General features: G+C 42.9%; 2 protein-coding genes across 5 annotated transcripts; both read right to left on the reverse strand.

Annotated features, from left to right (window-relative positions):
* Positions 1-14,197: 14,197 nt before the first annotated feature.
* Positions 14,198-18,790, reverse strand: LOC146645118 (uncharacterized). Its single transcript, XM_085393188.1, has 6 exons — positions 18,769-18,790; positions 18,417-18,461; positions 17,577-17,621; positions 15,675-15,804; positions 15,381-15,475; positions 14,198-15,178 (listed from the first exon to the last, which is right to left on the reverse strand). Exons 1-6 carry the CDS (start codon positions 18,769-18,771, stop codon positions 15,167-15,169), a joined length of 330 nt encoding a protein of 109 aa, XP_085249314.1. The 5' UTR covers positions 18,772-18,790; the 3' UTR covers positions 14,198-15,166.
* Positions 18,791-20,040: 1,250 nt separating this feature from the next.
* Positions 20,041-27,057, reverse strand: LOC146645119 (N-lysine methyltransferase KMT5A-A-like). Of its 4 annotated transcripts, none has more exons than XM_085393187.1 (5): positions 25,954-27,057; positions 25,044-25,187; positions 23,727-23,889; positions 23,447-23,639; positions 20,041-20,234 (listed from the first exon to the last, which is right to left on the reverse strand). In XM_085393187.1, exons 2-5 carry the CDS (start codon positions 25,150-25,152, stop codon positions 20,118-20,120), a joined length of 582 nt encoding a protein of 193 aa, XP_085249313.1. In that variant the 5' UTR covers positions 25,153-25,187; positions 25,954-27,057; the 3' UTR covers positions 20,041-20,117. The 4 variants fall into 4 exon arrangements, with proteins under 4 accessions (XP_085249313.1, XP_085249312.1, XP_085249310.1 ...); XM_085393186.1 differs by having other exon boundaries at positions 25,819-27,057; XM_085393184.1 differs by having other exon boundaries at positions 25,672-27,057.
* Between the last annotated feature and the right edge of the window lie 269 nt (positions 27,058-27,326).

The following is a 27,326-nucleotide window of genomic DNA, read 5'->3' on the forward strand; positions in this document are numbered from 1 at the left end:
CGTCCTTTCCTTTGGCAAAATGGGTCAAAAGAAGGACTTGACAGGCTCAGAAAAGTCAAAAATAGTGAGATATCTTGCAGAGGGATGCAGCAGTCTCAAAATTGCAAAGCTTCTGAAGCGTGATCATCGAACAATCAAGCGTTTCATTCAAAATAGTCAACAGGGTCGCAAGAAGCGTGTGGAAAAACCAAGGCGCAAAATAACTGCCCATGAACTGAGAAAAGTCAAGCGTGCAGCTGCCAAGATGCCACTTGCCACCAGTTTGGCCATATTTCAGAGCTGCAACATCACTGGAGTGCCCAAAAGCACAAGGTGTGCAATACTCAGAGACATGGCCAAGGTAAGAAAGGCTGAAAGACGACCACCACTGAACAAGACACACAAGCTGAAACGTCAAGACTGGGCCAAGAAATATCTCAAGACTGGTTTTTCTAAGGTTTTATGGACTGATGAATGTTATATTGGTTTCACTGGTAAAAATAAATAATTGAAATGGGTATATATTTGTTTTTGTTAAGTTGCCTAATAATTATGCACAGTAATAATCACCTGCACACACAGATATCCCCCTAAAATAGCTAAAACTTAAAACAAACTAAAAACTACTTCCAAAAACATTCAGCTTTGATATTAATGAGTTTTTTGGGTTCATTGAGAACATGGTTGTTGTTCAATAATAAAATTATTCCTCAAAAATACAACTTGCCTAATAATTCTGCACTCCCTGTATACATGCAAAATTAATGCTTTCCTTCTCATCACATGCTGCTCTAGCTTGCTTGAAAGGTGGAAGATAGTAAGATAGCTCATCACTGACAGGATTTGAACCACAGAAATTATCACGAGATGATGACAGTCTCAGTCACCAAAGTCATTATGTGGTGCCAGTGAAGTCAACTAATACATTTCATATCTCAAACCAGCAGCTGCCCAACACAGGAACTGTCTACTTCGCAAGAAGTGTGTCAGCATCTTTTGTGTATCAAGACCTGCTGATTTACTTTTTGTAGTTGTTGATGTTTTTTCTTCAGCCTATTTTGCTTTTTATTTGACCATTTTCATAAACATGTATGGATGGATGGTTGTTCAAAAACATGCATATAAACTAGAGTTTGAGAATGGCACATGTGATACATGTACCGCTTTGCGAGTCTAATTAAAAGCCACGAACGATAACAGGAGCAAAACTGATTAGAGGCTCATATTACTTATTACTGGAATAAGAAACATCAGACTGAAAATTCTAACATTTCAGGAATTTGCTATCTTACCAAGCAATGAAAAATGAATGTTTTATACATAAACTGGGTGGAAATAAAAGGATTGTAATGGAGAGAAGACTGCTGCTAATTCGTAGGAACAGCTCCAGCTGTGAGGGGTTATACATATGTAAATGCCCGCTTTTTCTCATGTAGTACACCAAATGTGCTATTTAAAGGCACTCATTTATATTACTGTTTTAAACCTTTCAAAGTAAATAAAGCATCATCTGCTACAACTTAATATCTAAAATGCATGGTGCTTGAACTGATGTTGAAATAAGGCCAGGTTGGGTTTGTTTAATATCACGTTGTACCACAAGATTGTTTAACCAGACATGTCATTAACAGTTCATTCCTACTTTCACTGTGGCTGTCTGCAAAAGGCAAACCCTCTTGAGGAAACAGGAGTAGCTTAAAAGTTAAACATAAGACACTTCAAGAAGTTGATCTATCTCAGATCGATAGGTACTGTTTGACTTTCCTAGCATGCGTGCCTTTGGACTGTGAGAGGAAGCCCAGACAGGTAGAGGGAGAGGTCACAGCCAAGAAGCAGCGAAGCAGTGCAGTGCTAACCAGTGCATTACCATAACACCCATGTCTTTTGCCACTAAATCAGTGCATTGCTTCCTGCTTATTTTCTCATCTACCATCCCATTCCCATCATTAATATATTTGTAAGAAGTGATGGATTCAGAGCCTATTTGCTAAACCTCATCTATATAATATGTGAGTTTTATGACTGAAATGTGTTTATACTGGATGAGATTAAACTGAGACTCAATGCAACGGAGAACAAAACAATGGGAAAGAGAACAGTACCTGTGGAGGTTGTACAAGCTAAAGTCCAGGAATGGCTGGAATGTATAATTATCAACAATACCAAATCTATTTCTTATACAAAGATGAAAGTAAGCTGAGGAGAAAAAGTTTTACTGTCTGTTATAAAGTACTGGTATACTCAAGCACTAAGAACAGTGGTCAACCAAAACTGAAACACAGTGAACTAAAGAAACAAAAAGTTAAAAACTTGAAAAGCTGAGGCAAGAAGCAAGGAGTGAGGTGAGAATCCTGAAAGTAGGGAAGACTGTAATTTTTTAGAGAAACAGCTGGATGTGGTTGACCCGATTGCTACACATAAAACGACTGGTTGAGCACCAGTATTACTGTCTTCCTCCCATTCTGCACATGCTTTGAGCTAATTTGTAGCTTGCAAGCATGAATGGTTGTACAGATGGTTTATAATGTGAAGATCCAGTCAGCTTTAGAGTGTTGGGAGTGAGAACGTTTTGTACACTGTTAGGTAATGAATATAGAGATGCACTATTACTCAACATCCTCCGTAGGGGAGGGAAACAAACACACTAAAAGTTTACTATACCACCGTGTACTGTTTTGTGGGAAGTTTTAAGGTTTGACAAAAACAATTAATTAAAAGCCTGCCTATATATGTCTCAGCTGAGTTAGATAAGCTGACAGCTGCCTTACAGCAGACAGCAGAAGGAAGAGGAGAGTAAGAAAAACAACACACCAATAAGGTATTTCAGCTTTTACTTTGTAAGTATGTAAATATGTACATAATGTGCTTGGTTAAAGATGACATTAGGTCATACAATCATAAACAAGAATGACTAAAGTCACACAATGACCTTTGATGCTAATTTAAGACAGTTACAGAATGGAATAGCGTTTTCTTCTCATTCAATATAACAATCACCATTTGTAGTGCAGGACAAAACTTAACATGACAGTCCCCTCTAGTGGTGATTCACAAGAGGTTGTTACATTCAAAATAAAAAGTTGAGGTGCATGTGAAGGTGAATGTGATAGAGAATAATATGATACACTTTAAATGTTTTATGATTTATATTAAAATCTGGTCTTTATCCATTTTTTTCCGTGTTGTAATAAATTAGTCACTGCACAGTGATTGCAGTGAAGTTCTGTCTGACTGTGAGAAGGTTGTAAAAAAATGTGTGTTACAAAATTAGGCGGATAAAGTACTATTTTCCAAAGAATGAATGGTAATTGACGGTCAGTGTCCCACCCCCTCTTTTTTTGGGCTTTCTTAAATAAAAACAACAACAACAACAACTCTTTTTCATCTATTTTGAACACATAACAATGAAAATAGTATGCAAAAGCATCCATTTGAAAAGCAAAACTTGACATTTAGCAAATCAGAGTAAACTAATTCTAGTGTAGCGTACACAAAATAAATGAAAAACAAATGATGGTGTGATGGACCGAGGTGAAAGAGCAGGAGTCGTCACAGGAATTATTAGAAAAATAGGGTTTTGTTTATTTAACCCAAAAATTATATCTACAAACGTAATAAATGTTCAGCTCATAAAAGAGGTCAAAGAAACAAAACTGAACTCAGGCAAAGCTCTGCAAACTTAACAAACCAAATGACTGCCCAAACAACCATAACTGACCTAAACATAAAATGACACACAAGGGTATATATAATTGCAGATCAGAACACTATGACACATGAGGGGTAACTAAACAAAACACAATCGTAAACAAACAATGCAGTACAGTCTGGTTTGTTAATAAACTAAAGATCAAACAAGAAAATCAAAACTACTGAACTCTAATTTCAAATATTTAATGAAGTACAAATACTTTGTTTTTAATTAAAGAAAATACACATTCTCCCCCTTCAGCAGGAAGTGGTGGTGTGGTCCAATTATCCCTCTTTGTATTGTAACGTTCACAAGAACCAGACGGTTGGGGTCTCAGTTTGTCCGTTTATTTGGCACATAAGCCAGCGGGTTGTTAACTCAGGGGGAAGCGCTCTCGAACTACACCTCTCTTCAGCCTGGCACACACACAGAACAACCAGGTCCCCCCCACCCCTTCCTGTACACCACAACCAAACATGAATCTTAAAGGAACAACAACAGTGTGCAGAGATCACCAACATGTCACTGTACAATAACACTTAACCATCGTTACACTGCCCCCCCAGCAATAAGTTCCTCGTCCCCGAGGGAACGACACAGTCTCTGAGGCGGGGTGGTAGCCTACGTTCCCTCCTTGACCTCCTGAGCCCCTGAGGTGGACGCGGAGCTTCGGGGCTTTGGGGTGGAGAGTCCGAGGGAGGGGAACGCAGCCCCGGTCGGGGGTCCCTCTGAGCAGGGTCACGGACGCTCTGTACACGTCCCTCTGGAAAGGAGGGGAGGCACTGCCCTCTGTAGGGGGCCATCCGGTCTCTGTGCAGCGCTACTATCCTCCCCCTAGGAGGCAACTGCACCCTGTAAACAACCTCCCCTACTCGCTCTAGGACGCTGCAAGGCCCCACCCAGCTGCTATCCAGTTTAGGACACCGTCCCTTCTTCCTCTTTGGGCTGTAGACCCACACCAGCTCCCCAGCATGGAAGTGCCTCCCCTTAGTGGTGATGTCGTAATTCCTCTTTTGGCGCAGGCCTGCCTTCACCAGCTGCTCTCGGGCGTAGGAATGTGCAGAATCCAGCCGGTCCTGCAGCTTCCTTGCGTAGTCCCGGCCCGGTGGTGCCTCTGGCGCGTCCGGGGGCTTCCCAAAAGCCAACTCTGCAGGAGTTCTCAGCTCTCTCCCTAACATGAGCAGGGCAGGCGTACATTGGGTGGAGTCCTGTACTGCCGACCTGTAGGCCATGAGGGTAAGGGGAAGATGGTAATCCCAGTCCCGTTGGTGTTCTGAGGTAAGGATGGCTAGCTGCTGGGCCAGCGTCCTGTTAAACCTTTCCACCAGCCCATCGCTTTGGGGGTGAAGTGGGGTGGTGCGGGTTTTCTTAGTCCCAAGGCGTTCACACATGGCAGCAAATACCTTGGACTCAAAGTTACGCCCCTGGTCACTGTGGAGGGTCTCTGCTGTTCCAAAGCGGCTGAACATCCCCTCCACTAATACATCAGCGACCGTCTCAGCCTCCTGATCTGGGATGGCGTATGCTTCCGGCCACTTGGTAAAATAGTCCATGGCCACAAGAACATAGCGGTTTCCTCTGTCTGTGCGAGGAAATGGGCCCATGACGTCCACAGCTACTCGCTCCATTGGGGCTCCTGCTGGTTGCTGCTGAAGCTGAGCCCGGGACTGGTCCTGTGGCCCTTTGTGTGAGGAACATGCATCACAGCTGCGGCAAAAGTCCTCCACGTCCCTCCGCTGTTGACCCCAGTAATAGCCCTGGCGGAGGCGGCGGAGAGTCTTGGAGACCCCAAAGTGGCCGGAGCCAGTGCTCCCATGGCAGGCTTCCAGCACAGCTGACCTCAGCGACCTTGGCACCACAACCTGCCACCTCTCCTCCCCCGTGGCAGGATCCTTCCAGGCACGCTCCAACACCCCCTCCTTCAGCCTGAGAGCTGCAAACTTGGCCCATAGCCCCCTGGTACAGATGGAAAACCCAGTGACCTCATCCCAAAGGGGTTGCTCCCCCTTCTCCAGCCACTGCAGGACCGGCAGCAGGTCCGTGTCTTGTTCCTGCCGTGCCCTCCACTCCGCTGCATCCACCATCAGAAGAGCCCTGCAGGCGAGCTGTGCTGCTCCGTCTATTGTCGTGAGTTCCCGCTCTATTTCCTCTCGCTTCTCACAGTAACGGCAGCCAGCTGCAGCACATGGGGGACGAGAGAGGGCGTCTGCGTTAGAATGGTGCGTCCCTGCTCTGTGCTCCACAGTGAAATTGAAGGCTTGGAGCTCCTCCAGCCAGCGAGCCACCTGTCCCTCTGGCTCCCTGAAAGACATCAGCCACTGAAGGGCAGCATGATCAGTTCTGATAACAAATGCTGTGCCGCACAGGTAGTACTTAAAGTGTCTCACCCCCGCCACCACAGCCAACAGCTCTCGTCGTGTGACACAGTAGCGCCGCTCACTCCTGTTCAGGACCCGGCTGAAGTACGCCACCACCTTCTCCCCTTCCGGCCCAACCTGCGACAACACCGCTCCCAGCCCCACATTACTTGCGTCAGTGTCCAGGACAAAAGGCAGGGCGGGGTCAGGGGGGGCAAGGACTGGAGACTCTGTCAGCGATCTGCGGAGGGTGTCGAACGCCTGCTGACAGTCCCGGGTCCAGATGAAGTCACGGTCCTTCTGCAGCAGGTGGAAGAGTGGTGCGGCTATGGAGGAAAAGCCCTTCACAAACCTCCTGTAATAAGACGCCAGTCCTAGGAAGCTTTTGAGCTGTTTCTGGTCTGCTGGTGTGGGCCACTCGGTAATGGTGTGAATTTTTTCCTCCAACGTGCTGATGCCCTCACGACCCAGCTTGTGGCCCAGAAACTCCACCTCCCTCCTCATGAAGTGGCACTTGTCGGGGTGCAGCTTCAGGCCTGCAGCTGCCACCCTCTCCAACACTTGTCTCAGGGCATCCAGGGCAGCATCAAAGGAGCTCCCGTGCACTAGAAGGTCATCCAGGTAAACCAGACACCGTTGCCGTGGGACGCCAGCCAGCACACTGTCCATAAGCCTCTCGAAGGTCGCAGGAGCATTGCAAAGACCAAAGCTCAGGACTTTGAACTGCCATAGTCCCCTGTTAGTGCAGAAGGCTGTCTTCGGTCTGGATTCCGGGGACAGTGGCACCTGCCAGTAGCCACTCCGCAGGTCCAGGGTGGAGAACCAGGAGGACCCGGCTACTAAGTCGAGAGACTCATCAATCCTGGGAAGGGGGTAAGAGTCCTTCTTCGTCACTTTGTTGAGTGGTCTGTAGTCCACACAGAAACGCATCCTAGGACTTTTTTTCTTAGGCACCATCACCACCGCGGAGGCCCACGGGCTATCAGATGGCTCTATGATGCCCGCCTTCATCATTTCACACAACTCTCTGTCCGCAGCCTCCTGATGAGCCAGGGGCAGGCGGCGTGGGCGCACTTTAATAGGCTGGGCATCCCCGGTCTCAATGACGTGCTCTACCAAGTGTGTCAAGCCAACATCACTTTCTTTCAGGGCAAAAATGTCACTAAACTCTTTTAGTACCTGCCATAGACTCTCTTGCTGCTGTGGAGTCAGCCCCTCACAGTTCTTTGACCAGATACTCCTCACTGCTAAGAGCCTCTCCTCCTCCTCCTCCGCTCGCTGTTCTGCTGGCGGGTCTGCAGCGGTCTCTGCGGTGGAGGTGGACGCCGCGGCAGATGCTGTGCAGACCGGGGGAGGAATAAGCGGCACCTTCTTCCCATCAGGGGTTACGAGGAAGCCTTTGCCTAAGTCCAGTACACCGCCAATGGCTCGTAAAAAATCCAGCCCAAGGATGCAGGCGTCCTGCACGTCAGCCACCCAGGCAGCATAAGACACACCGAGGTCCCCCACCTTGAACTGGAACACTCCCCTCCCTCTCATTGGGGCCAGATCACCGGTCACAGTCTTAAGTTGCACATTAGTCGGTTGCACAGCAGCTCCGGTTGGGACAATATCGGGTCGGACCAGCGTTGCATTGGACCCCGTGTCCAGCAGGGCCGTACAGGACATCCCCGCGATCGTCACTGGAACATGGCAAAAGCCGCCAACCTGGGTCCAGCCCACAGCGATGGCCGCACCGGGTGGAGGTGGCGGTGGTGTGGGGATGTCGTTCTCCCAGGCCCGTGTACTCCCGCCTACACGGGCCCGTGGGCGTTTCCCTGAACCGCTGCAAGCTTGGGGCACTGCCTGATGAGGTGTCCGGGTTGTCCACATCCCCAGCAGCTCTGTGGTCGGCGGTGTGGGCCAGCCCGAGGGGAAGGCGACTGCAGCGAAGCCGCCTGCACCAAACTGCACAAGCCCGCTGGCGTCTCCATCTGTTCCACAGGTGCTGACACAGCCCTCACCACGTGTGCGTCATCAGCGCCCCCAGAGGATCCTGCAAGCATCTCCCTCTCCAACGCTAGCTCCAGGGCTGCACTGAGTGTGGCTGGCCGAGCAAGCTGAGTTTGCATACGGAGCTCTTTAGGGCTCAGGGCCTGCAGGAACTGGTCCCGAGCTAACTCCGCTTGCACTGATGGTGGCATGCTGTCATACGCCCTCCGGCAAAGGCACTCGATTTCATGGGCCAAAATGCGGAGGGGCTCGCCTGGCAATCTGCGTCTGTTGTGGAACTCCGACCTCAGCAGCACTGGTTGGTTATACTGCCCGAAGCGCCTCTGAAGTGCTCCGACCAGAGCATTATAATCTCCCCTCTGCTCCTCGGTCAGCAGCAGCAGGCATGCAGCTGCATCCTCACACAGACACAAAGCCAGTTGGAGAGCTTTATGTTCCTCAGACCAGCCAGCTGCGACAGCTAACAGCTCGAACTGTGCGATAAACACTTCCCATGGCGTCTTGCCGCTGAACTTAGGCGTTTTTATATTCGCTGCAGCTTGCTGGGCGCCGCCATGTTTGTTTACATCACGTGACGGCGCGCCAAGCGAGGTCGACTCCTTCCCGCCGGAATCGCGGCCGCTGTGCGAACAGTTCCCGAGCCTAGTCAAACCTGGAGAAAATCCAGCCTCGGCAGACAGCCGCAGCGCCGTTTCCCTCACTCCATGGGCGGGCGAGCGCGGACGAACCTCCCTCTCCTCCGTCTCCTTCTTAATCTTGCCCGGCAACATCCTCGTCTCGTAACGGCAAGCGTCGCCAGCAACAGGGTGTCGGGCGTTCTGGGGTTCTTTTTTCTTTCTTCACTTCTGACACCAATGTAACGTTCACAAGAACCAGACGGTTGGGGTCTCAGTTTGTCCGTTTATTTGGCACATAAGCCAGCGGGTTGTTAACTCAGGGGGAAGCGCTCTCGAACTACACCTCTCTTCAGCCTGGCACACACACAGAACAACCAGGTCCCCCCCCACCCCTTCCTGTACACCACAACCAAACATGAATCTTAAAGGAACAACAACAGTGTGCAGAGATCACCAACATGTCACTGTACAATAACACTTAACCATCGTTACAGTATTTAATGGTGGCACGGTGGTTAGCACTGTTGCCGCACAGCAAGAAGGTCCTGAGTTCAATTCCACCATCGTCTTTCTGTGTGGAGTTTGCATGTTCTCCCCGTGTTTGCGTGGGTTCTCTCCGGGTACTCCGGCTTCCTCCCACCGTCCAAAGACATGCAGCTTGTGGGGATAGGTTAATTGATTAATCCAAATAGTCACTAGGTGTGAATGTGCGAGTGAATGCGAGTGTGAATGGTTGTCTGTCCCTATGTGTTAGCCCTGCGACAGACTGGCGACCTGTCCAGGGTGTACCCCGCCTTTCGCCCTATGACAGCTGGGATAGGCTCCAGCGCCCCCCGCGACCCTGAAAAGGATAAGCGGAAGCGAATGGATGGATGGATGTATTTAATGGTTTCAAACCCTGTGGCATCACCAGTGTGTGTGAATGCGTGGATGACTGGGTGTGTAAAGTGCTTTGGGGTCCCTAGGCGGGACTAGTAAAAGTGCTATACAAATACTTACCATTTACCATAAAAGTCATTCCAGACAGAATAGCTGTGGACTGCATTATAAATAACACATCAGAATGTTAATGTTTGGTGTCCCAGTGTGCCAGGAAAATGAGCTGAGACGCTTTTATAAAGTATGTAAAACACACTTTGTGTGTTTATGCTGCTATTTTTTCATTCACTACATGTATGTATGTGTGTGAGAGAGACAGAATTATTGGGAGTTGAAGAATGTTACATTTTATTAGATTTTCTTTCCTCTGAATTCAATTCTATTTTATTTACATAGCGCCAAATCACAACAGTCGCCTCAAGGCGCTTTATATTGTACAGTAGATCATACAATAATAGATACAGAGAAAATCCCAACAATCATATGACCCCCTATGAGCAAGCACTTTGGCGACAGTGGGAAGGAAAAACTCCCTTTTAACAGGAAGAAACCTCCGGCAGAACCAGGCTCAGGGAGGGGAGGGGCCATCTGCTGCGACCGGTTGGGGTGAGAGAAGGAAGACAGGATAAAAGACATGCTGTGGAAGAAAGACAGAGGTTAATAACAGGTATGATTCAATGCAGAGAGGTCTATTAACACATAGTGCGTGAGAGAGGTGACTGGAAAGAAAAAACTCAATGCATCATGGGAATCCCCCGGCAGCCTACGTCTATTGCAGCATAACTAAGGGAGGATTCAGGGTCACCTGGTCCAGCCCTAACTATATGCTTTAGCAAAAAGGGAAGTTTTAAGCCTAATCTTAAAAGTAGAGATAGTGTCTGTCTCCTGAATCCAAACTGGCCGGCCTCCGGACCAGCTCTGCCGTCGTCGCCGCCGCTGGCTTCCGCGCCTTCGCCTGAGCCTCCGCCGTTGCCGTGTTTTGTTTTGGGACCTTTTGGGCCTCCTGTTTTGTTTCTTTGAACATGAGTTTTGTACTCTCCTTTTTCACGTTTCATGTTCCTATGTTCTGTGTCTCCCAGTCTGTGTTAAGTTTGTGTGTGTTGTGTCATTACGTGTATGTGCTTCCTGTTTTACTTTGAAGGTCTCTGTCTGATGTCAGTGCGTTGTGTTTATGTTTCCCTTGCCTCGTCAGCTGTGATGTCTCCCAGGTGTGTTTCCCTCCTGTTTCCCATCCCTTGATTGCTGGTGTGTGTATTTATAGGCTGTGTCCCAATTCAGGGTCTGCACGCTTGAAGTACGTGCACTATGTACGGTGTGTACTATAAGTACGAGAAGTGCGGAAGTGCGGAAGTGAGAGGCTTGTGAAATGGGACGGTCTAGCCTTCGCCGTGCTGCTCAGGTTGCCTAGCAACCATGATACTAATGGCGAGAAACGTCCCATACAGCATTGTTTGACAGAAATGAAGGAGAAAAAATGTTTTGGTGGTCATTCATTTTTGTCATTACATCACTGTGATTTGTTGAGTATCTGAGGCTGAGACCACAGCACTGTAAAACATGATTGTTGGGTACAATGGGTTGGGTTCTGTACTGAACAATCATTTCAAGATTAGTTAGTAAATACCAATTAGCTAATGTTGTTCACGAGACTAACATCATCTCACTGTGGTGATGTAAATATAACATGGCCAATATTTTACATATATATACACACACACACACACACACACACACACACATATATATATATATATATATATAAATAATCTCTTGTCAACTTCACACAAAGTTTGTGGTAACAAAATCAAACTGACGAGGATCTCGTTTGAAAAGCACGCACTCACGAGACAAAATAAAAACAGACTGCTCAAAGCAAAAGCAGAGCCCTCACAGCTGGTAGTACAAAACACAGTGACAACGTGCGTATTAGTTACCCTCAGTCCCAAAAGCATAAATATGAAAAAAAATGGGATCATCAAGAATATCCTAAAAATGGCATTGAGGGGGTGTTACAGTGAAAAAAACAAAAAGCAGCCAAATTTTCATCTGAAAATGTTGAATTTTAGTAAAAACAATGCTCTGTATTTTGATACTGTCGTTACAGACAAAGCGGATGTTTAAAGCCTTTGGATGCACATTTGAAATGCACTCATTCTCCTTATCAGCTGGAAACATTAAAGCCGGATAATGACTTTTTCGAACGGATAAAAACTATTGAACAAACAGCAATGTTGAGCCTGTTCCAAAATTTGAATGTACATGTGCGGGTCTTGTTGAATTATTAAACATACTTTCTTTAATTTTTCGAGCCACAAAAACAACAACTTTTAATTTTCTTCTGCTTGAGTATTGACCTAGGCACAGGTGTCGAACTCCAGGCCTCGAGGGCCGGTGTCCTGCAGGTTTTAGATGTGTCCTTGATCCAACACAGGTGATTTAAATGGCTAAATTACCTCCTCAACATGTCTTGAAGTTCTCCAGAGGCCTGGTAATGAACTGATCACTTGATTCAGGTGTGTTGACCCAGGGTGAGATCTAAAACCTGCAGGACACCGGCCCTCGAGGCCTGGAGTTTGACACCCCTGACCTAGGGTATCTCTACTTATCATTGCTGAGTCAGTTGTCTGTGCTACTTTTTTCAAGGAGCAGTGGATTACTGGTAAGGGTGACTTTATGTGTTTAGTTACTTAAGTGGAAGTACTGTGGAAAGTTTTACCTTACATACATAGGTCTGACGGTACAGCTTCTGAGGTAACTGTTTACAAAATGTTATATTCTATCCACAAGTTCTTTGCAATTTTACATTGATAAACATTATCCTTAACATATTTGACCCTCATAAAGTACCATGGCCATCACACTGTCATTTAGAATTGTTTAAATAACTCGTGTCTTAAGTCCTTCCATCAAACAGAAAATAAAAAAAAGTTGCATGGTTCACTTTTATATCACAAAATGTTAGAAATATAAGTTGTTCACAACAACCTAAAAGTTTGGGAGTTTAAAATGCAAACCAATGGAAGCAGAAGTAGAAGACTATAATGTCACAGAGCCCACGGTGTCTATTATTGTGTAGACATTTATAAATAAGAGCTTAATAAAGATGCTTAATTTCTTAAGAAATATGCAGGTGAAGTGGTCTTTATCAAAAGTAGAAGTTACATCTGTGGCTAAACCACTGTACCCAAAAACTTTAAAAATCTACTGTGTGTGATGCTGTGTAAGTAAAGCTTGCCCTTCACACCCGCGTGTAACAAACCATCTGTTGGGGGTTGTGAATTTGACACCTCAGCATTGTGAAAGTGGGGAAACATGCTTCTGGCTGAGCATAAGTTTTCTGCTTACAACTTAGAATCTCAGTTCTAAATGAAATTCAGATGTTTTTTTAAGTATGGCTAATGTATTATTTGACTTCTAAGGCGCACACACACACACACACACACACACACACACACACACACACACACACAAGAACAACAACAGCACAGAGAAGAAGAGGGGGTAATTTTACTATGCATCATAGAAACGCAATCATTCATCTTCCGACTGTATCTTTCTGTTCTGGCTTTAGAATCATAGGTTGTTTACTGATCCGTACTTTGGGAGTCATACTGTTGTGATACTGGGGAGAAAAGGGTTAGGTTTGATAGACTAAACCCTTACACACAAAACTTCAAAAACCTAAAGAGTGTGTGAGACTGCTAGCTGTGTTGTTCAGCAATAAACCTGTCTACAAATTTTGTTAGTAAAGAGTGACTTGTACTTCTGTCCCATTAAGCAACGGTTTAACAAATTTCACTGCAAACTATAAAACGAATCTGGATTTAAATAGAACATAGTAGTGATGGAATAAGTGCAGGAAACACTAGTATAAGGTGTCTATGGAACAAATCTCCTTCAGCGTTCAAAATGACCAAAGTGAGGACTACAAGCGTTTCTCTCAGTTGGTTGTGTTTAGGGAAAACGCAGCTAAATACACTGAGACTGCTCCACATTGTTAGTGAGTTAACTCTGGATATCTGTCGGTTTTGTCAAACTTTGAGTGAACAAAAGCAGAAAAACAGTAAAAGATGCAGACGGTGAAAGTCTGGTTTATTTCATGAACACAATGAAACATTTTACAGTCCACAGAGCAAAGTAGCATACATGATAACATGATAAATAGATACACATAACACAGACAGTGAGAAGTAAAACTCATCGTCTTACCACATGTTATATTCTGTAAACTTAAGAGAAATTAGAGTTTAGTGTTTTAAAGTCATCTATTAAAAAACATGAGTCAAGATTGCTGAACGATACTTTAACGATGCTTCATATCACAGTCTTTATGATGATAAAACATGTTCTCTCATTAGTAGATGTCAGCGCTGTCACTTGTCATGAAAATGTCCAGAGCCAGGGTTCAAGCTTCCTCTTCAATCATTAATAGGGTCACAAAAGATTTGTCACATTATCCCCATAAACAACACGCTTTTATAGAAATCATTGTGACACAAATATTTAGATTCTTGTTTCACAATGTGCACGAACTCAAAATCTTTAGAGTTTCATATTTATAAAGTATCGCAAATAATACATTTATACCATTGTATGAGCTACACTTCTTGCAAAAAAAACTGATTCGAAATGCGTTTCAAAAAAGCCCCTGTCGTGACCTTCCTTCTGTGAGGGCGCACACACACACACACACACACACACACACACACACACACACACACACATACGTGTTTTCGTGATATATCAGTACGTATGACAAAAATGTGACAAATGGGAACGTGCCTTTCCGAAGGTCCTAGAGGCATGGGAATCTCAAAAAATTTGACCCATGCTTCCAGGAACACACCCATCTGTTGAGATTTTGGCTAGGGCTAAATTTTGGTCAAACCTGAATTTAATGCTACTTGTGAGGACACTGTCAGGTTTATGTGACTTATGAGTACCATAAGGTCACACACAGATATTTCATGTTTAGGTGAATTGTGAAGCCCATGGAAACACATAATTTTCAAGTATACATGACTTATAAGGACCAGGTAATGGTAGGTTCTGCATTTTTAGCTTGGCTCCTTTTGAGATTACAATATAATAGACATGGATGCACAATAGTAATGCTCACCAGTTGGGTAACTTCTGACAGAAATATCAGACATTTATGTGTTAATAAAACAGTAAATCTGAGCTGTGTAAAGACTTTAAAAAAAAAAAAAAGACATGGGTCAAATGTGGTCAGTCTACTTTTTAAGTCTTGATATTGTAATGCATTAATTCATTTTGTAGTGAATGTTCATGTGAATAAAAACGTGGAACATTATCTGCCTTTTTTGTCATTTAATTGCAAAAAGCACCCAGTATAAACCACAGATTTATGAGTAAGAACAATGCAATACAGAAAACTGCAATACTGACATAACTGTGGAAGTAACAAAGTATCTCTCTTGCTTGTTTCTTTTTTTCTTGCATCTTTCTTTTAATGCTATGATCCTGTTGTGGCTGTAGTACCTTATGACAACCCAGTCTCTGCCTTTCAGAGCTGCCGGCTCTGCTTGGAGGCAGCAGTCACATTCCTTTTTACCTGGTACTTTGCAGCTTTTTATGAAGTGAAACGTGCCGCTCAGCAACCTTCACTTCATCATTTGTCCACTTGCTTCTCACCGTCCCAGCTGTCATAAATGGAAACAAAAGAAAATATCTTAATGTGAATGCAAGAAAAGATAGAAAATATTCTAGTTTATAATGTGAATACAAAATGTTCTTAAACCTTGCTTTCTACTGGAGCACTTTAAAGGAGCAATAAGCACAATTCATCATACTTAGGTTGAAGGAATTAAAAATGACTATGTGAAGAACTAGAGGTGTAATTACATCTGGAGTACAGCATGAAGTCACAATCCCTCTCTCTGTGTTGATCTCCAGCCATAGACTTTGGTTTGGTTCACAGGCAGTGCAAAACAGCACACCTAGCAGTGAAAAGATATTGCTTATTGCTCCTTTAAGGATGCTTGGAATGAACCATTTGAAGTGCTGTGTTCTGCTGGGAATCAAATAAGATGAAATGATTTATGATAAAAGCTCTGAATAGTGTCATGTCTGAAAACAAACTTGTTCTTTGATCACAAGTATATTAACCTAAAACATTTTGTATTTGGGTGCCTTTACCCCTTCTTGGTGAAGTGTTGCTAATGTTTTTGTTGTCCAGGGTGATTGAGGCAGAGGTGCCCTTCATGTTGTCCAGGGCAGCTGAGTAAAGCGTGTGGCTTGGAACCCCCGGAATACTTGGTCCTTGAGCCTTTGAAAAGTAACAGTGAAATATGAGAATCAATGCATGCAATAGGTCTGTTTGCTTTTTTCTCTGCATTGTAGGCAAAGTCAGCGTTGGGCAGTGTGTAATTCTACATTAAGGGGCTAAGGGGCGATCGTGGCTCAAGAGTTGTAATCAGAAGGTTGCCGGTTCGAGCCCCAGCTCCGACAGTCTCGGTCGTTGTGTCCTTGGGAAAGACACTTCACCTGTTGCCTACTGGTGGTGGTCAGAGGGCCCGGTGGCGCCAGTGTCCGGCAGCCTCGCCTCTGTCAGTGCGCCTCAGGGTGGCTGTGGCTACAATGTAGCTGCCATCACCAGTGTGTGAATGTCTGTGTGAATGGGTGGATGACTGGATGTGTAAAGCGCTTTGGGGTCCTTAGGGACTAGTAAAGCGCTATATAAATATAGGATATTTACCATTTGATATGAATATTTTACATGTGAACATAATCTACTAATAATACTCATCACAGTGTGATTGTTTGAAATCGGATAGAGTGTTATTATCTTCATGACAAACATCCCTGCTGTTCAGTTTCAATGTAACACAAACTAGAGTTGTTGGTTCTACCAATTGAGAAAGGCTAAAAAAAAACAAATTCATGTCCTTCACAGCTTAAAACAATCTGAGGACAATGTAACACAGAAATATCAAATTTAGTAGGAATAAAGATCAAGCTGATGCTTTAAAGGGAAAGTTAGGACTAACAAATGATATGCCAATTTCTTTCTCCTAAGATGTTCACAAACAAGTAATGCTAATGTTGAATATGGGAAACTTTCAATCAAACTGATTATTTTAATATAATCAAAGGGCACTTAATTTATGCACTAGGCCCAACTGACACATATACTTGATGCCAAATACAAAAAAAATAATGTGTAACCTGTTGGAAGAATGAAGTGGGTGTGTCACTCACCAATTGGTCTGAAGGAGGTCAAGACAGGACCTCGGCACTTGGTGTCTGCAACAAAAGACAACAATATAACGTCAGAAACATTCTCTAGTATAAATCCCGACTATTTAATTAACTACAGATCATATTTGTATCAGTGAATATTATTACAGAAGGATCTGACTTCCTTATACCAGATTCTATAGAAACTTAACACTGTACGGTTCTGCTACCCAACGATATGAGGACAGTGTAACACACACTAGAGTTGTTGGTCCTACCACATGAGGAAGGCAACTGAAACACACTCCTGTCCTTCACAGCTTAAAACAATATGAGGACAGTGTAACACACACACTACAATCACTGGTCCTACCATATGAGGACTTCTACTTAAACACACTCCTGTCCTTCACAGCTTAAAACAATATGAGGACATGACGACTGAACACATGTAGAGTTCACATTCCTGACCTCTAACTTCTCCAGCTGTTGTCAATAAAAGCTCTAAACCCAACACTGATGTACAGCCATCTATTTCCCCAGAAATTAAATCATGTAAACTGATCAGCGGGAGCTTATTTTGACAAAAACATGTGTAAAACGACAAAAATATCAAATTTTGTCAGAATAAAGATCAAGCTGATGCTTTAAGGGAAAGTTTGGACTAACAAATGGTATAGACAATTACTTTATCCTAATGCTAATGTTGGTTTTGGTTAACTTCGACTAAAACTGATTGTTTTAGTACAATTAAAGTGCATTTCATTTATGCACTAGGCCCAACTGACACATATACTTGATGCCAAATACAAAAAAATAATGTGTAACCTGTTGGAAGAATGAAGTGGGTGTGTCACTCACCAATTGGTCTGAAGGAGGTTGAGACAGGACCTCGGCACCTGGTGTCTGCAACAAAAGACAACAATATAACGTCAGAAACATTCTCTAGTATAAATCCCGACTATTTAATTAACTACAGATCATATTTGTATCAGTGAATATTATTACAGAAGGATCTGACTTCCTTATACCAGATTCTATAGAAACTTAACACTGTACGGTTCTGCTACCCAACGATATGAGGACAGTGTAACACACACTAGAGTTGTTGGTCCTACCACATGAGGAAGGCAACTGAAACACACTCCTGTCCTTCACAGCTTAAAACAATATGAGGACAGTGTAACACACACACTACAATCACTGGTCCTACCATATGAGGACTTCTACTTAAACACACTCCTGTCCTTCACAGCTTAAAACAATATGAGGACATGACGACTGAACACATGTAGAGTTCACATTCCTGACCTCTAACTTCTCCAGCTGTTGTCAATAAAAGCTCTAAACCCAACACTGATGTACAGCCATCTATTTCCCCAGAAATTAAATCATGTAAACTGATCAGCGGGAGCTTATTTTGACAAAAACATGTGTAAAACGACAAAAATATCAAATTTTGTCAGAATAAAGATCAAGCTGATGCTTTAAGGGAAAGTTTGGACTAACAAATGGTATAGACAATTACTTTATCCTAATGCTAATGTTGGTTTTGGTTAACTTCGACTAAAACTGATTGTTTTAGTACAATTAAAGTGCATTTCATTTATGCACTAGGCCCAACTGACACATATACTTGATGCCAAATACAAAAAAATAATGTGTAACCTGTTGGAAGAATGAAGTGGGTGTGTCACTCACCAATTGGTCTGAAGGAGGTTGAGACAGGACCTCGGCACCTGGTGTCTGCAACAAAAGACAACAATATAACGTCAGAAACATTCTCTAGTATAAATCCCGACTATTTAATTAACTACAGATCATATTTGTATCAGTGAATATTATTACAGAAGGATCTGACTTCCTTATACCAGATTCTATAGAAACTTAACACTGTACGGTTCTGCTACCCAACGATATGAGGACAGTGTAACACACACTAGAGTTGTTGGTCCTACCACATGAGGAAGGCAACTGAAACACACTCCTGTCCTTCACAGCTTAAAACAATATGAGGACAGTGTAACACACACACTACAATCACTGGTCCTACCATATGAGGACTTCTACTTAAACACACTCCTGTCCTTCACAGCTTAAAACAATATGAGGACAGTGTAACACACACACTACAATCACTGGTCCTACCATATGAGGACTTCTACTTAAACACACTCCTGTCCTTCACAGCTTAAAACAATACGAGGACATGACGACTGAACACATGTAGAGTTCACATTCCTGACTTCTAACTTCTCCTGCTGTTGTCAATAAAAGCTCTAAACCCAACACTGATGTACAGCCATCTATTTCCCCAGAAATTAAATCATGTAAACTGATCAGCGGGAGCTTATTTTGACAAAAACATGTGTAAAACGACAAAAATATCAAATTTTGTCAGAATAAAGATCAAGCTGATGCTTTAAGGGAAAGTTTGGACTAACAAATGGTATAGACAATTACTTTATCCTAATGCTAATGTTGGTTTTGGTTAACTTCGACTAAAACTGATTGTTTTAGTACAATTAAAGTGCATTTCATTTATGCACTAGGCCCAACTGACACATATACTTGATGCCAAATACAAAAAAATAATGTGTAACCTGTTGGAAGAATGAAGTGGGTGTGTCACTCATCAATTGGTCTGAATGAGGTTGAGACAGGACCTCGGCACCTGGTGTCTGCAACAAAAGACAACAATATAACGTCAGAAACATTCTCTAGTATAAATCCCGACTATTTAATTAACTACAGATCATATTTGTATCAGTGAATATTATTACAGAAGGATCTGACTTCCTTATACCAGATTCTATAGAAACTTAACACTGTACGGTTCTGCTACCCAACGATATGAGGACAGTGTAACACACACTAGAGTTGTTGGTCCTACCACATGAGGAAGGCAACTGAAACACACTCCTGTCCTTCACAGCTTAAAACAATATGAGGACAGTGTAACACACACTAGAGTTGTTGGTCCAACCATATGAGGACGTATTCTGAAACACACTCAAGTTCTTCACAGCTTGAAACAATATGAGGACATGACGACTGAACACATGTAGAGTTCATGTTCCTGACTTCTAACTTGTCCTGCTGTTGTCAATAAAAGCTCTAAACCCAACACTGATGTAAAGCCATCTATTTCCCCAGAAATCCAATCATGTAAACTGATCAGCTTCAGGTTAAATGGACAAAAACATGCGTAAAAGGACAAAAATATTAAATTTAATTGGAATAAAGACCAAATTGATGCTTTAAAGGGAAAGTTTGGACTAACAACTGGTATAGCCAATTTCCTTCTCCTAATGCTAATGTTGATTTTGGGAAACTTTCACTCAAACTGATTGTTTTAATACAATCAAAGTGCATTTCATTTATGCACTAGGCCCAACTGACTCATATACTTGATTCCAAATACAAAAATTTATGCGTAACCTGTTGGAGGAATGAAGTGGATTTGTCACTCACTTCTTGGTCTGTAGGAGGTTGGGACAGGGTCTCAACACTTGGTGTCTGCAACAAAAGACAACAATATAATGTCAGAAACATTCTGTACTACAAATGCTGACTAGCTCATTAACTACAGATCATACTTGTTTCAGTGAACATTATTACAGAAGGATCTGACTTCCTTATGCCAGATTCTATAGAAACTTAACACAGTACAGTTCTGCTACCCAACAATATGAGGACAGTGTAACACACACACTAGAGTTGTTGGTCCAACCATATGAGGACGTATTCTGAAACACACTCAAGTTCTTCACAGCTTGAAACAATATGAGGACATGACGACTGAACACATGTAGAGTTCATGTTCCTGACTTCTAACTTGTCCTGCTGTTGGCAATAAAAGCTCTAAACCCAACACTGATGTAAAGCCATCTATTTCCCCAGAAATCCAATCATGTAAACTGATCAGCTTCAGGTTAAATGGACAAAAACATGTGTAAAAGGACAAAAATATTAAATTTAATTGGAATAAAGACCAAATTGATGCTTTAAAACCCTCGGAGGGTTTAAGTCAAAATAGGGACCCTTTGGATTTTTGATTCTCAATATATCAATCATTTTAAAGACTAGTTGCATGAAACTTGGCCATGAGGTGCATTTTAGGATTATTTTTAAAATTCAATGATCCCCTCTATGGTGTGGTATATAGCAAAGGAGATTCACATAAGTGTTACCTCCTGTGTTCCTCGTACCATTTTGGGTCCCATTGACTCCCATTATAATCACATATTTTCGATATACTGTAATCCTGACATGTGATGATGCCTTTCTCGTGAATACCTAATGGATCTAAGCCTCAGCCTTCAAAATAAAGGAAAAATAGGTTTTGGATCAAATGAGCAAAATATTAGGTACAGCACCACCATAGACATTTTCAGTGGTTTTGAATGCAGGACATGGTTATCTTACTATGCAAAATACATGACAATAAAACAGCTCACCACCATAAAATAGTCTTGATGTAGTGGAACTGATATAACAGAGTGGTGTGAATGTGATTGAGAATATATTTATACTGTGTGTCGGTCGCAAACAAAACAGCCTATAGAGCCGCCTTCTTGAAGTGAACAACGGCAGCCTGCTCCGTTTTTTGTTTTTTTTCCCTTCTCTGAACCTCTGTCAGTGTTATGTTGCTCCACTTTGCACACACTGGCTCTGAGCAAGTGAGTGGAGGGGTGCAAAAGCAGCCACGTGTTTGCAGAGCAGAGGGGGGAGGGGTGCAAAAACAGCCACGTGTTTGCAGAGCAGAGGGGGGAGGGGCAGTTGTTACTCTCTCAGTGGCAAGTCAGCAGAGCTGGGGGAGAGACAGAGAGAGATCCTTTTCTATCTTCTTGGATTCAAGTGCACATTTGAAGTCTGTGAGAATAGTTTGCAGCCTTGTCTTGCGAGTCATTTCTGCACAGACGCCACGAAATGCACAGACGCGCGCACGGACAACACAAAGCGCACGGTCAATTTCGGGGAGGCTCTTGCTGAGAAAGAGCAGCAGTGCTCATCGTGCAAACAGCACATTATTATCGTAACTGCTGCAAAGATATATATATTCTGAAACACACTCATGTTCTTCACAGCTTGAAACAATATGAGGACATGACGACTGAACACATGTAGAGTTCATGTTCCTGACTTCTAACTTGTCCTGCTGTTGGCAATAAAAGCTCTAAACCCAACACTGATGTAAAGCCATCTATTTCCCCAGAAATCCAATCATGTAAACTGATCAGCTTCAGGTTAAATGGACAAAAACATGTGTAAAAGGACAAAAATATTAAATTTAATTGGAATAAAGACCAAATTGATGCTTTAAAACCCTCGGAGGGTTTAAGTCAAAATAGGGACCCTTTGGATTTTTGATTCTCAATATATCAATCATTTTAAAGACTAGTTGCATGAAACTTGGCCATGAGGTGCATTTTAGGATTATTTTTAAAATTCAATGATCCCCTCTATGGTGTGGTATATAGCAAAGGAGATTCACATAAGTGTTACCTCCTGTGTTCCTCGTACCATTTTGGGTCCCATTGACTCCCATTATAATCACATATTTTCGATATACTGTAATCCTGACATGTGATGATGCCTTTCTCGTGAATACCTAATGGATCTAAGCCTCAGCCTTCAAAATAAAGGAAAAATAGGTTTTGGATCAAATGAGCAAAATATTAGGTACAGCACCACCATAGACATTTTCAGTGGTTTTGAATGCAGGACATGGTTATCTTACTATGCAAAATACATGACAATAAAACAGCTCACCACCATAAAATAGTCTTGATGTAGTGGAACTGATATAACAGAGTGGTGTGAATGTGATTGAGAATATATTTATACTGTGTGTCGGTCGCAAACAAAACAGCCTATAGAGCCGCCTTCTTGAAGTGAACAACGGCAGCCTGCTCCGTTTTTTGTTTTTTTTCCCCTTCTCTGAACCTCTGTCAGTGTTATGTTGCTCCACTTTGCACACACTGGCTCTGAGCAAGTGAGTGGAGGGGTGCAAAAGCAGCCACGTGTTTGCAGAGCAGAGGGGGGAGGGGTGCAAAAACAGCCACCTGTTTGCAGAGCAGAGGGGGGAGGGGCAGTTGTTACTCTCTCAGTGGCAAGTCAGCAGAGCTGGGGGAGAGACAGAGAGAGATCCTTTTCTATCTTCTTGGATTCAAGTGCACATTTGAAGTCTGTGAGAATAGTTTGCAGCCTTGTCTTGCGAGTCATTTCTGCACAGACGCCACGAAATGCACAGACGCGCGCACGGACAACACAAAGCGCACGGTCAATTTCGGGGAGGCTCTTGCTGAGAAAGAGCAGCAGTGCTCATCGTGCAAACAGCACATTATTATCGTAACTGCTGCAAAGATATATATATTCTGAAACACACTCATGTTCTTCACAGCTTGAAACAATATGAGGACATGACGACTGAACACATGTAGAGTTCATGTTCCTGACTTCTAACTTGTCCTGCTGTTGTCAATAAAAGCTCTAAACCCAACACTGATGTAAAGCCATCTATTTCCCCAGAAATCCAATCATGTAAACTGATCAGCTTCAGGTTAAATGGACAAAAACATCTGTAAAAGGACAAAAATATCAAATTTTGTCAATAAAACCCTGCACTGATCTACTCTGGTCTTCATAACTAGAATAATATCTATCTTTTCATCTACTAATATTTAACATTCCCTGTACTGCACAATCTATGAAGAGGATTTACTTACCAGAGCTCGCCATGGCCACATAGATTCTCCATAGTCATAGGTGATTTCACTCTCCGCTTGGATATTTTCAATAGCAAACAAGCAGAGATGAGGTTTATCCTGGACTGCCAGCTGTTTCATCTTGCAGTTTGGGTACTTGTGGTCATCATTAACCAGCCGGCCAAGTGAGTCGTCTTCACGGGAGGCATCAATGCTAAAAGTGAAGAAAAGAACATATGTTTTGTTCACTAAAAACATAATGTTGTAAAGAACAACTGATATTGTATATGCCTTTACTTACCACCATGTGCTATTTTTCCATTTAAAATCAAATAGGAAAGCAGTTTGCTTTTCTGTGTACTTTTTCTGCCGCTTGTCCCGTTCATGTTCTGAGATAAGCTCCCCACGGTACTCGACCACAAAGGATCCCTTTTCAATTGGTTCAGAGGCAAATACACCACGTCCTAATACAAGATGTTCAATAAGTAGCGTTAAGTAATACAATCCAAATCAGGTTTACTGCAGCTGATCAGCCACTGACAAAACATATGCAGAACAAACAATCACAAAATGTTTTAATTGTGAGGGGAACATCTAGATCAGGGGTGCCCAATCCCGGTCCTCGAGAGCTACTGTCCTGCAGCTTTTAGATGCATCCTTGTTCCCACACACCTGAATCAAATGAATGGCTTGTTATCAGGCCTTTGCCAAACATGATGGCATGCTGAAGAGATCAAACCATTTGATTCAGGTGTGTGGGAACAAGGATGCATCTAAAAGCTGCAGGACGGTAGCTCTCGAGGACCGGGATTGGGCACCCCTGATCTAGATGCTTACGTTCAGGGCTGCAACAAATGAGTTGATACAATAAATAAATGCTAATAATAAAAAAAACAATTATTAAAATAGTTGGCAACAAATTTCAAATACATGAAAATATAAAACATTTTTTAATCTAGATGATAGATAGATAGCTAGCTAGCTTTGGGAGGTTCCCTCAGGGAAACTGAAGCAATTGTTATATATTTGTCACGGTCCGGGGCAGCGGCCGTGTGGAGAGTGGAAGGAGGACCCAAAACGCAGCACTTATTCAGGTGTGAGGGTGATTTATTGATAATATCAAACACAAAGTGGAGATGGCAAACAGAACTAAGGACGAAACTAAACTGGGATAAACTACACAGAGGAGTGGGAAACCTGAACATGAAGGGAGAACAGCAGGGAGAGCACGCAGAGGATTACACCAGGTATGAACACAGACGACGCGACGAGGAACAGAGGCAAACACACACTATAAATACACAGAGAGACACTGGGAAGTCACACACAGGTGGGAGACACAGCTGGACCTGATTAACCTGATGAGACAGGGGAACACTAACACCAGGGACCAACAGAGGGAGCACAAACCCAGAACCCAGTGTCTAAAATCCCAAACACAAACCATCCCAAAACAGCCATGAATAATAATGAAAGTAATAACAATAAAGAACATAAACACAAAGTCACCGAGTCATGGTCGCAGGGCCATGACAATATTATTAAATATTATAATAAACATTAGTTGCAGCTCTGGTAATATTCATGCAGTAGCCATAAGGAACAACATATAACATACCTTTATAGTCATTGATCCATTGGGCCTTTAAACAAGTCTTGTCACTTCCAGATAAAATAAAGTGAGCAGCCTCTGCTTCAGGACGAAGTCTGAGTCTTCTTTTTGACATGTTCTTCACTCTCAATCTGCTCAACCTGTACACATCTTCATGAGAAAATGACGAAAAGTCAGCAAGACAAAACCAACCAGTACTTTCTTTACATGGTATTTTAAATAGTATTTTTCTGCCTTAAATCACAACGCATTTGCTAATCAGACTAATATACCAGTGCAAACACTTTGCAAATGTAATGTGACATTAAATTACCTTCACGAATAATTTTAACATGCCAATACACGGACAAATACTGTAAACTGTGCACTTTACTACCATTACTGAAACACTAATGTCATTGATTTGTGCTAAACAGGAAAACATTAATATTATCATTTAAATCCCAGAAAACATATCTTGAAATAAAATGCGTGTTGCAGTAGCCTACACTTAAAAAGAGCTTAGACTGACTGTCTCTGCAGTTGCAGATGCAGAGAGGGCCGCAGGCCCTTTAACTCCAGTGGAAATTTAAAAACAATTAAATTTAACTTCTAATATCTGTTGCTGAAGATAAAGCTAAAGTATATTTATTACCATTTATCATCATGCACCATTTTAACTTTATTCAAATCGATTGTGTGTTGTTTCCATTCCATTTAGCTAACATTAATTAGCTTGTTAAACATACAACTTTACCTCGAAGCGTGCGTGAAATCATGGATATCAAAGGTAAATACATACGTCAAGATAAATCTCTCCTGAGTGCTGAAGGTCCCGGATGTGCCGTTCACGCAGAGCTCCGGCGAGTTTGTATCTTGCCGTGACCAGCAGCTCTTTGGTTGAGGCTTTCGAACAATCAGATGCATCTTTACTCACTTGTTGACCAATCAGAGACGTCGTTCTATGCTCCACTGACGAAATGCTGCATCCTCTCACCAGCCACGGTCTCTCCTCGTCCATTTAACAACAAAAACACAGCAACACGTGCTGTATTTGAGGTAGGAACACTTGAGAACTGTCACAATGTTTTGCAAACTGCTGTTACAGTTAATTTCGTTCCGTTAATTTGTTTGGTTCCTATTCTTAAGTAACACTTAATACACATGTGGTTAGCTTGCTGGTCTAGTTTAAGTTAGCATGGGCATGCTGTTCACTGATAGAGTAAGGCCAAAATTGTCCTGATATTGTCAGTGTGTTATCATAAACATGCAGCACCCCTAGACCCCCAAGTTAAAATACAGATAATAGATAAGCAATTTAAGAAAATAAGTATAATGTGTATAATAAATGATTTTACTGTCACTTTCCTGGGTCTGTTGACCCAGCGTTTTAAGTTTTAGTTTGTTTGGATGTCGATGTTTGTTTATAAGTTCTTTAGGTTTGCTAAGTTCATTTGTTTATTAGATTACCTTTGTGATGTCTGTTTTATTGGGAAAGTCCTTGTCCTATATGCAATGAGTCTAGTTTTGTTTCCCCTTGTCCCAGCTGTTCCTCATCCCCTCATTATCTCTCTGTGTACTTACAGTGGCTTGCAAAAGTATTCGTCCCTCTTTTCCACATTTTGTCACATTACTGCCACAAACACAAATTGTCATGGTCCTGGGTCGGTGACCTAGCGCTTTTAGTTTATTATCATTTTCTAGTTTATTATTATGATGATGATTATTATTATTGTTTGAGTTCTATGTCTTATATTTGGTCTGCCTCTGAGTCTGTGTCTCTGTCTATGGTGTCACCCCGTCTGTTTGTGAATCTGTCTGTTTAGTTCTGTGTCTTGTTTGGTTCCCCGTGTCTGAGTTTCCTGTTTTATTGTGAAGGTCTCTGTCTGATGTGAGTGTGTTCACTTTACGTTTCCCCTGTCCCGTCAGCTCTGATTCCTCCCAGCCGTATTGCCCTCCTGTCTCTCATCCCCTGATTACTGGTGTGTGTATTTAAGCCCTGTGTGTTCTCCTGCCTGTTGCCGGTTTGTCTGTGTTCCTCCGTGTCCTGCTGGTCGTCGTCTCGGCCTCGGCCTCTCAGCCCTTTGTCGTATGCTCCCAGGTCTGTTATTTTAGTTCTTCCCAGTTTAGGTGTCTTCAGTTATTTGTCATGCCCCACTGCTTGTTTGCCACTACACCTTGTAAATAAACTTCACTAGCATTTTCATCCACTGCTTGCATCTCGGGTCCTCCTTCCTCCACACCACACGGCTCGCCTTCCCAGCCGTGACACAAATCAATTTTAATGGAATCCAATTGCAGCAAAAGGTG

This window comes from Rhamphochromis longiceps, linkage group LG20, assembly GCF_057381845.1.
Source record: "Rhamphochromis longiceps isolate RC_006_pf linkage group LG20, R_longiceps_female_GT1.1, whole genome shotgun sequence".
Taxonomy (NCBI): Eukaryota; Metazoa; Chordata; class Actinopteri; order Cichliformes; family Cichlidae; genus Rhamphochromis; species Rhamphochromis longiceps.

What these genes read in the sequence shown, in the direction of transcription:
- LOC146645118 (XM_085393188.1), bottom strand. An exon ending in AACCTCCTTCAGACCAATTG is followed by an intron (nt 17,622 to 18,416) that starts GTGAGTGACACA and finishes CTTTTGTTGCAG; the next exon opens with ACACCAGGTGCCGAGGTCCT. An exon ending in AACCTCCTTCAGACCAATTG is followed by an intron (nt 15,805 to 17,576) that starts GTGAGTGACACA and finishes TACTTTTCAAAG; the next exon opens with GCTCAAGGACCAAGTATTCC.
- LOC146645119 (XM_085393183.1), bottom strand. Translation starts at nt 25,816, where the DNA reads ATGTATTTACCTTTGATATCCATGATTTCACGCACGCTTCGAG. An exon ending in GATTTCACGCACGCTTCGAG is followed by an intron (nt 25,188 to 25,773) that starts GTAAAGTTGTAT and finishes TTTCTCATGAAG; the next exon opens with ATGTGTACAGGTTGAGCAGA. An exon ending in ATGGATCAATGACTATAAAG is followed by an intron (nt 23,890 to 25,043) that starts GTATGTTATATG and finishes ATCTTGTATTAG; the next exon opens with GACGTGGTGTATTTGCCTCT.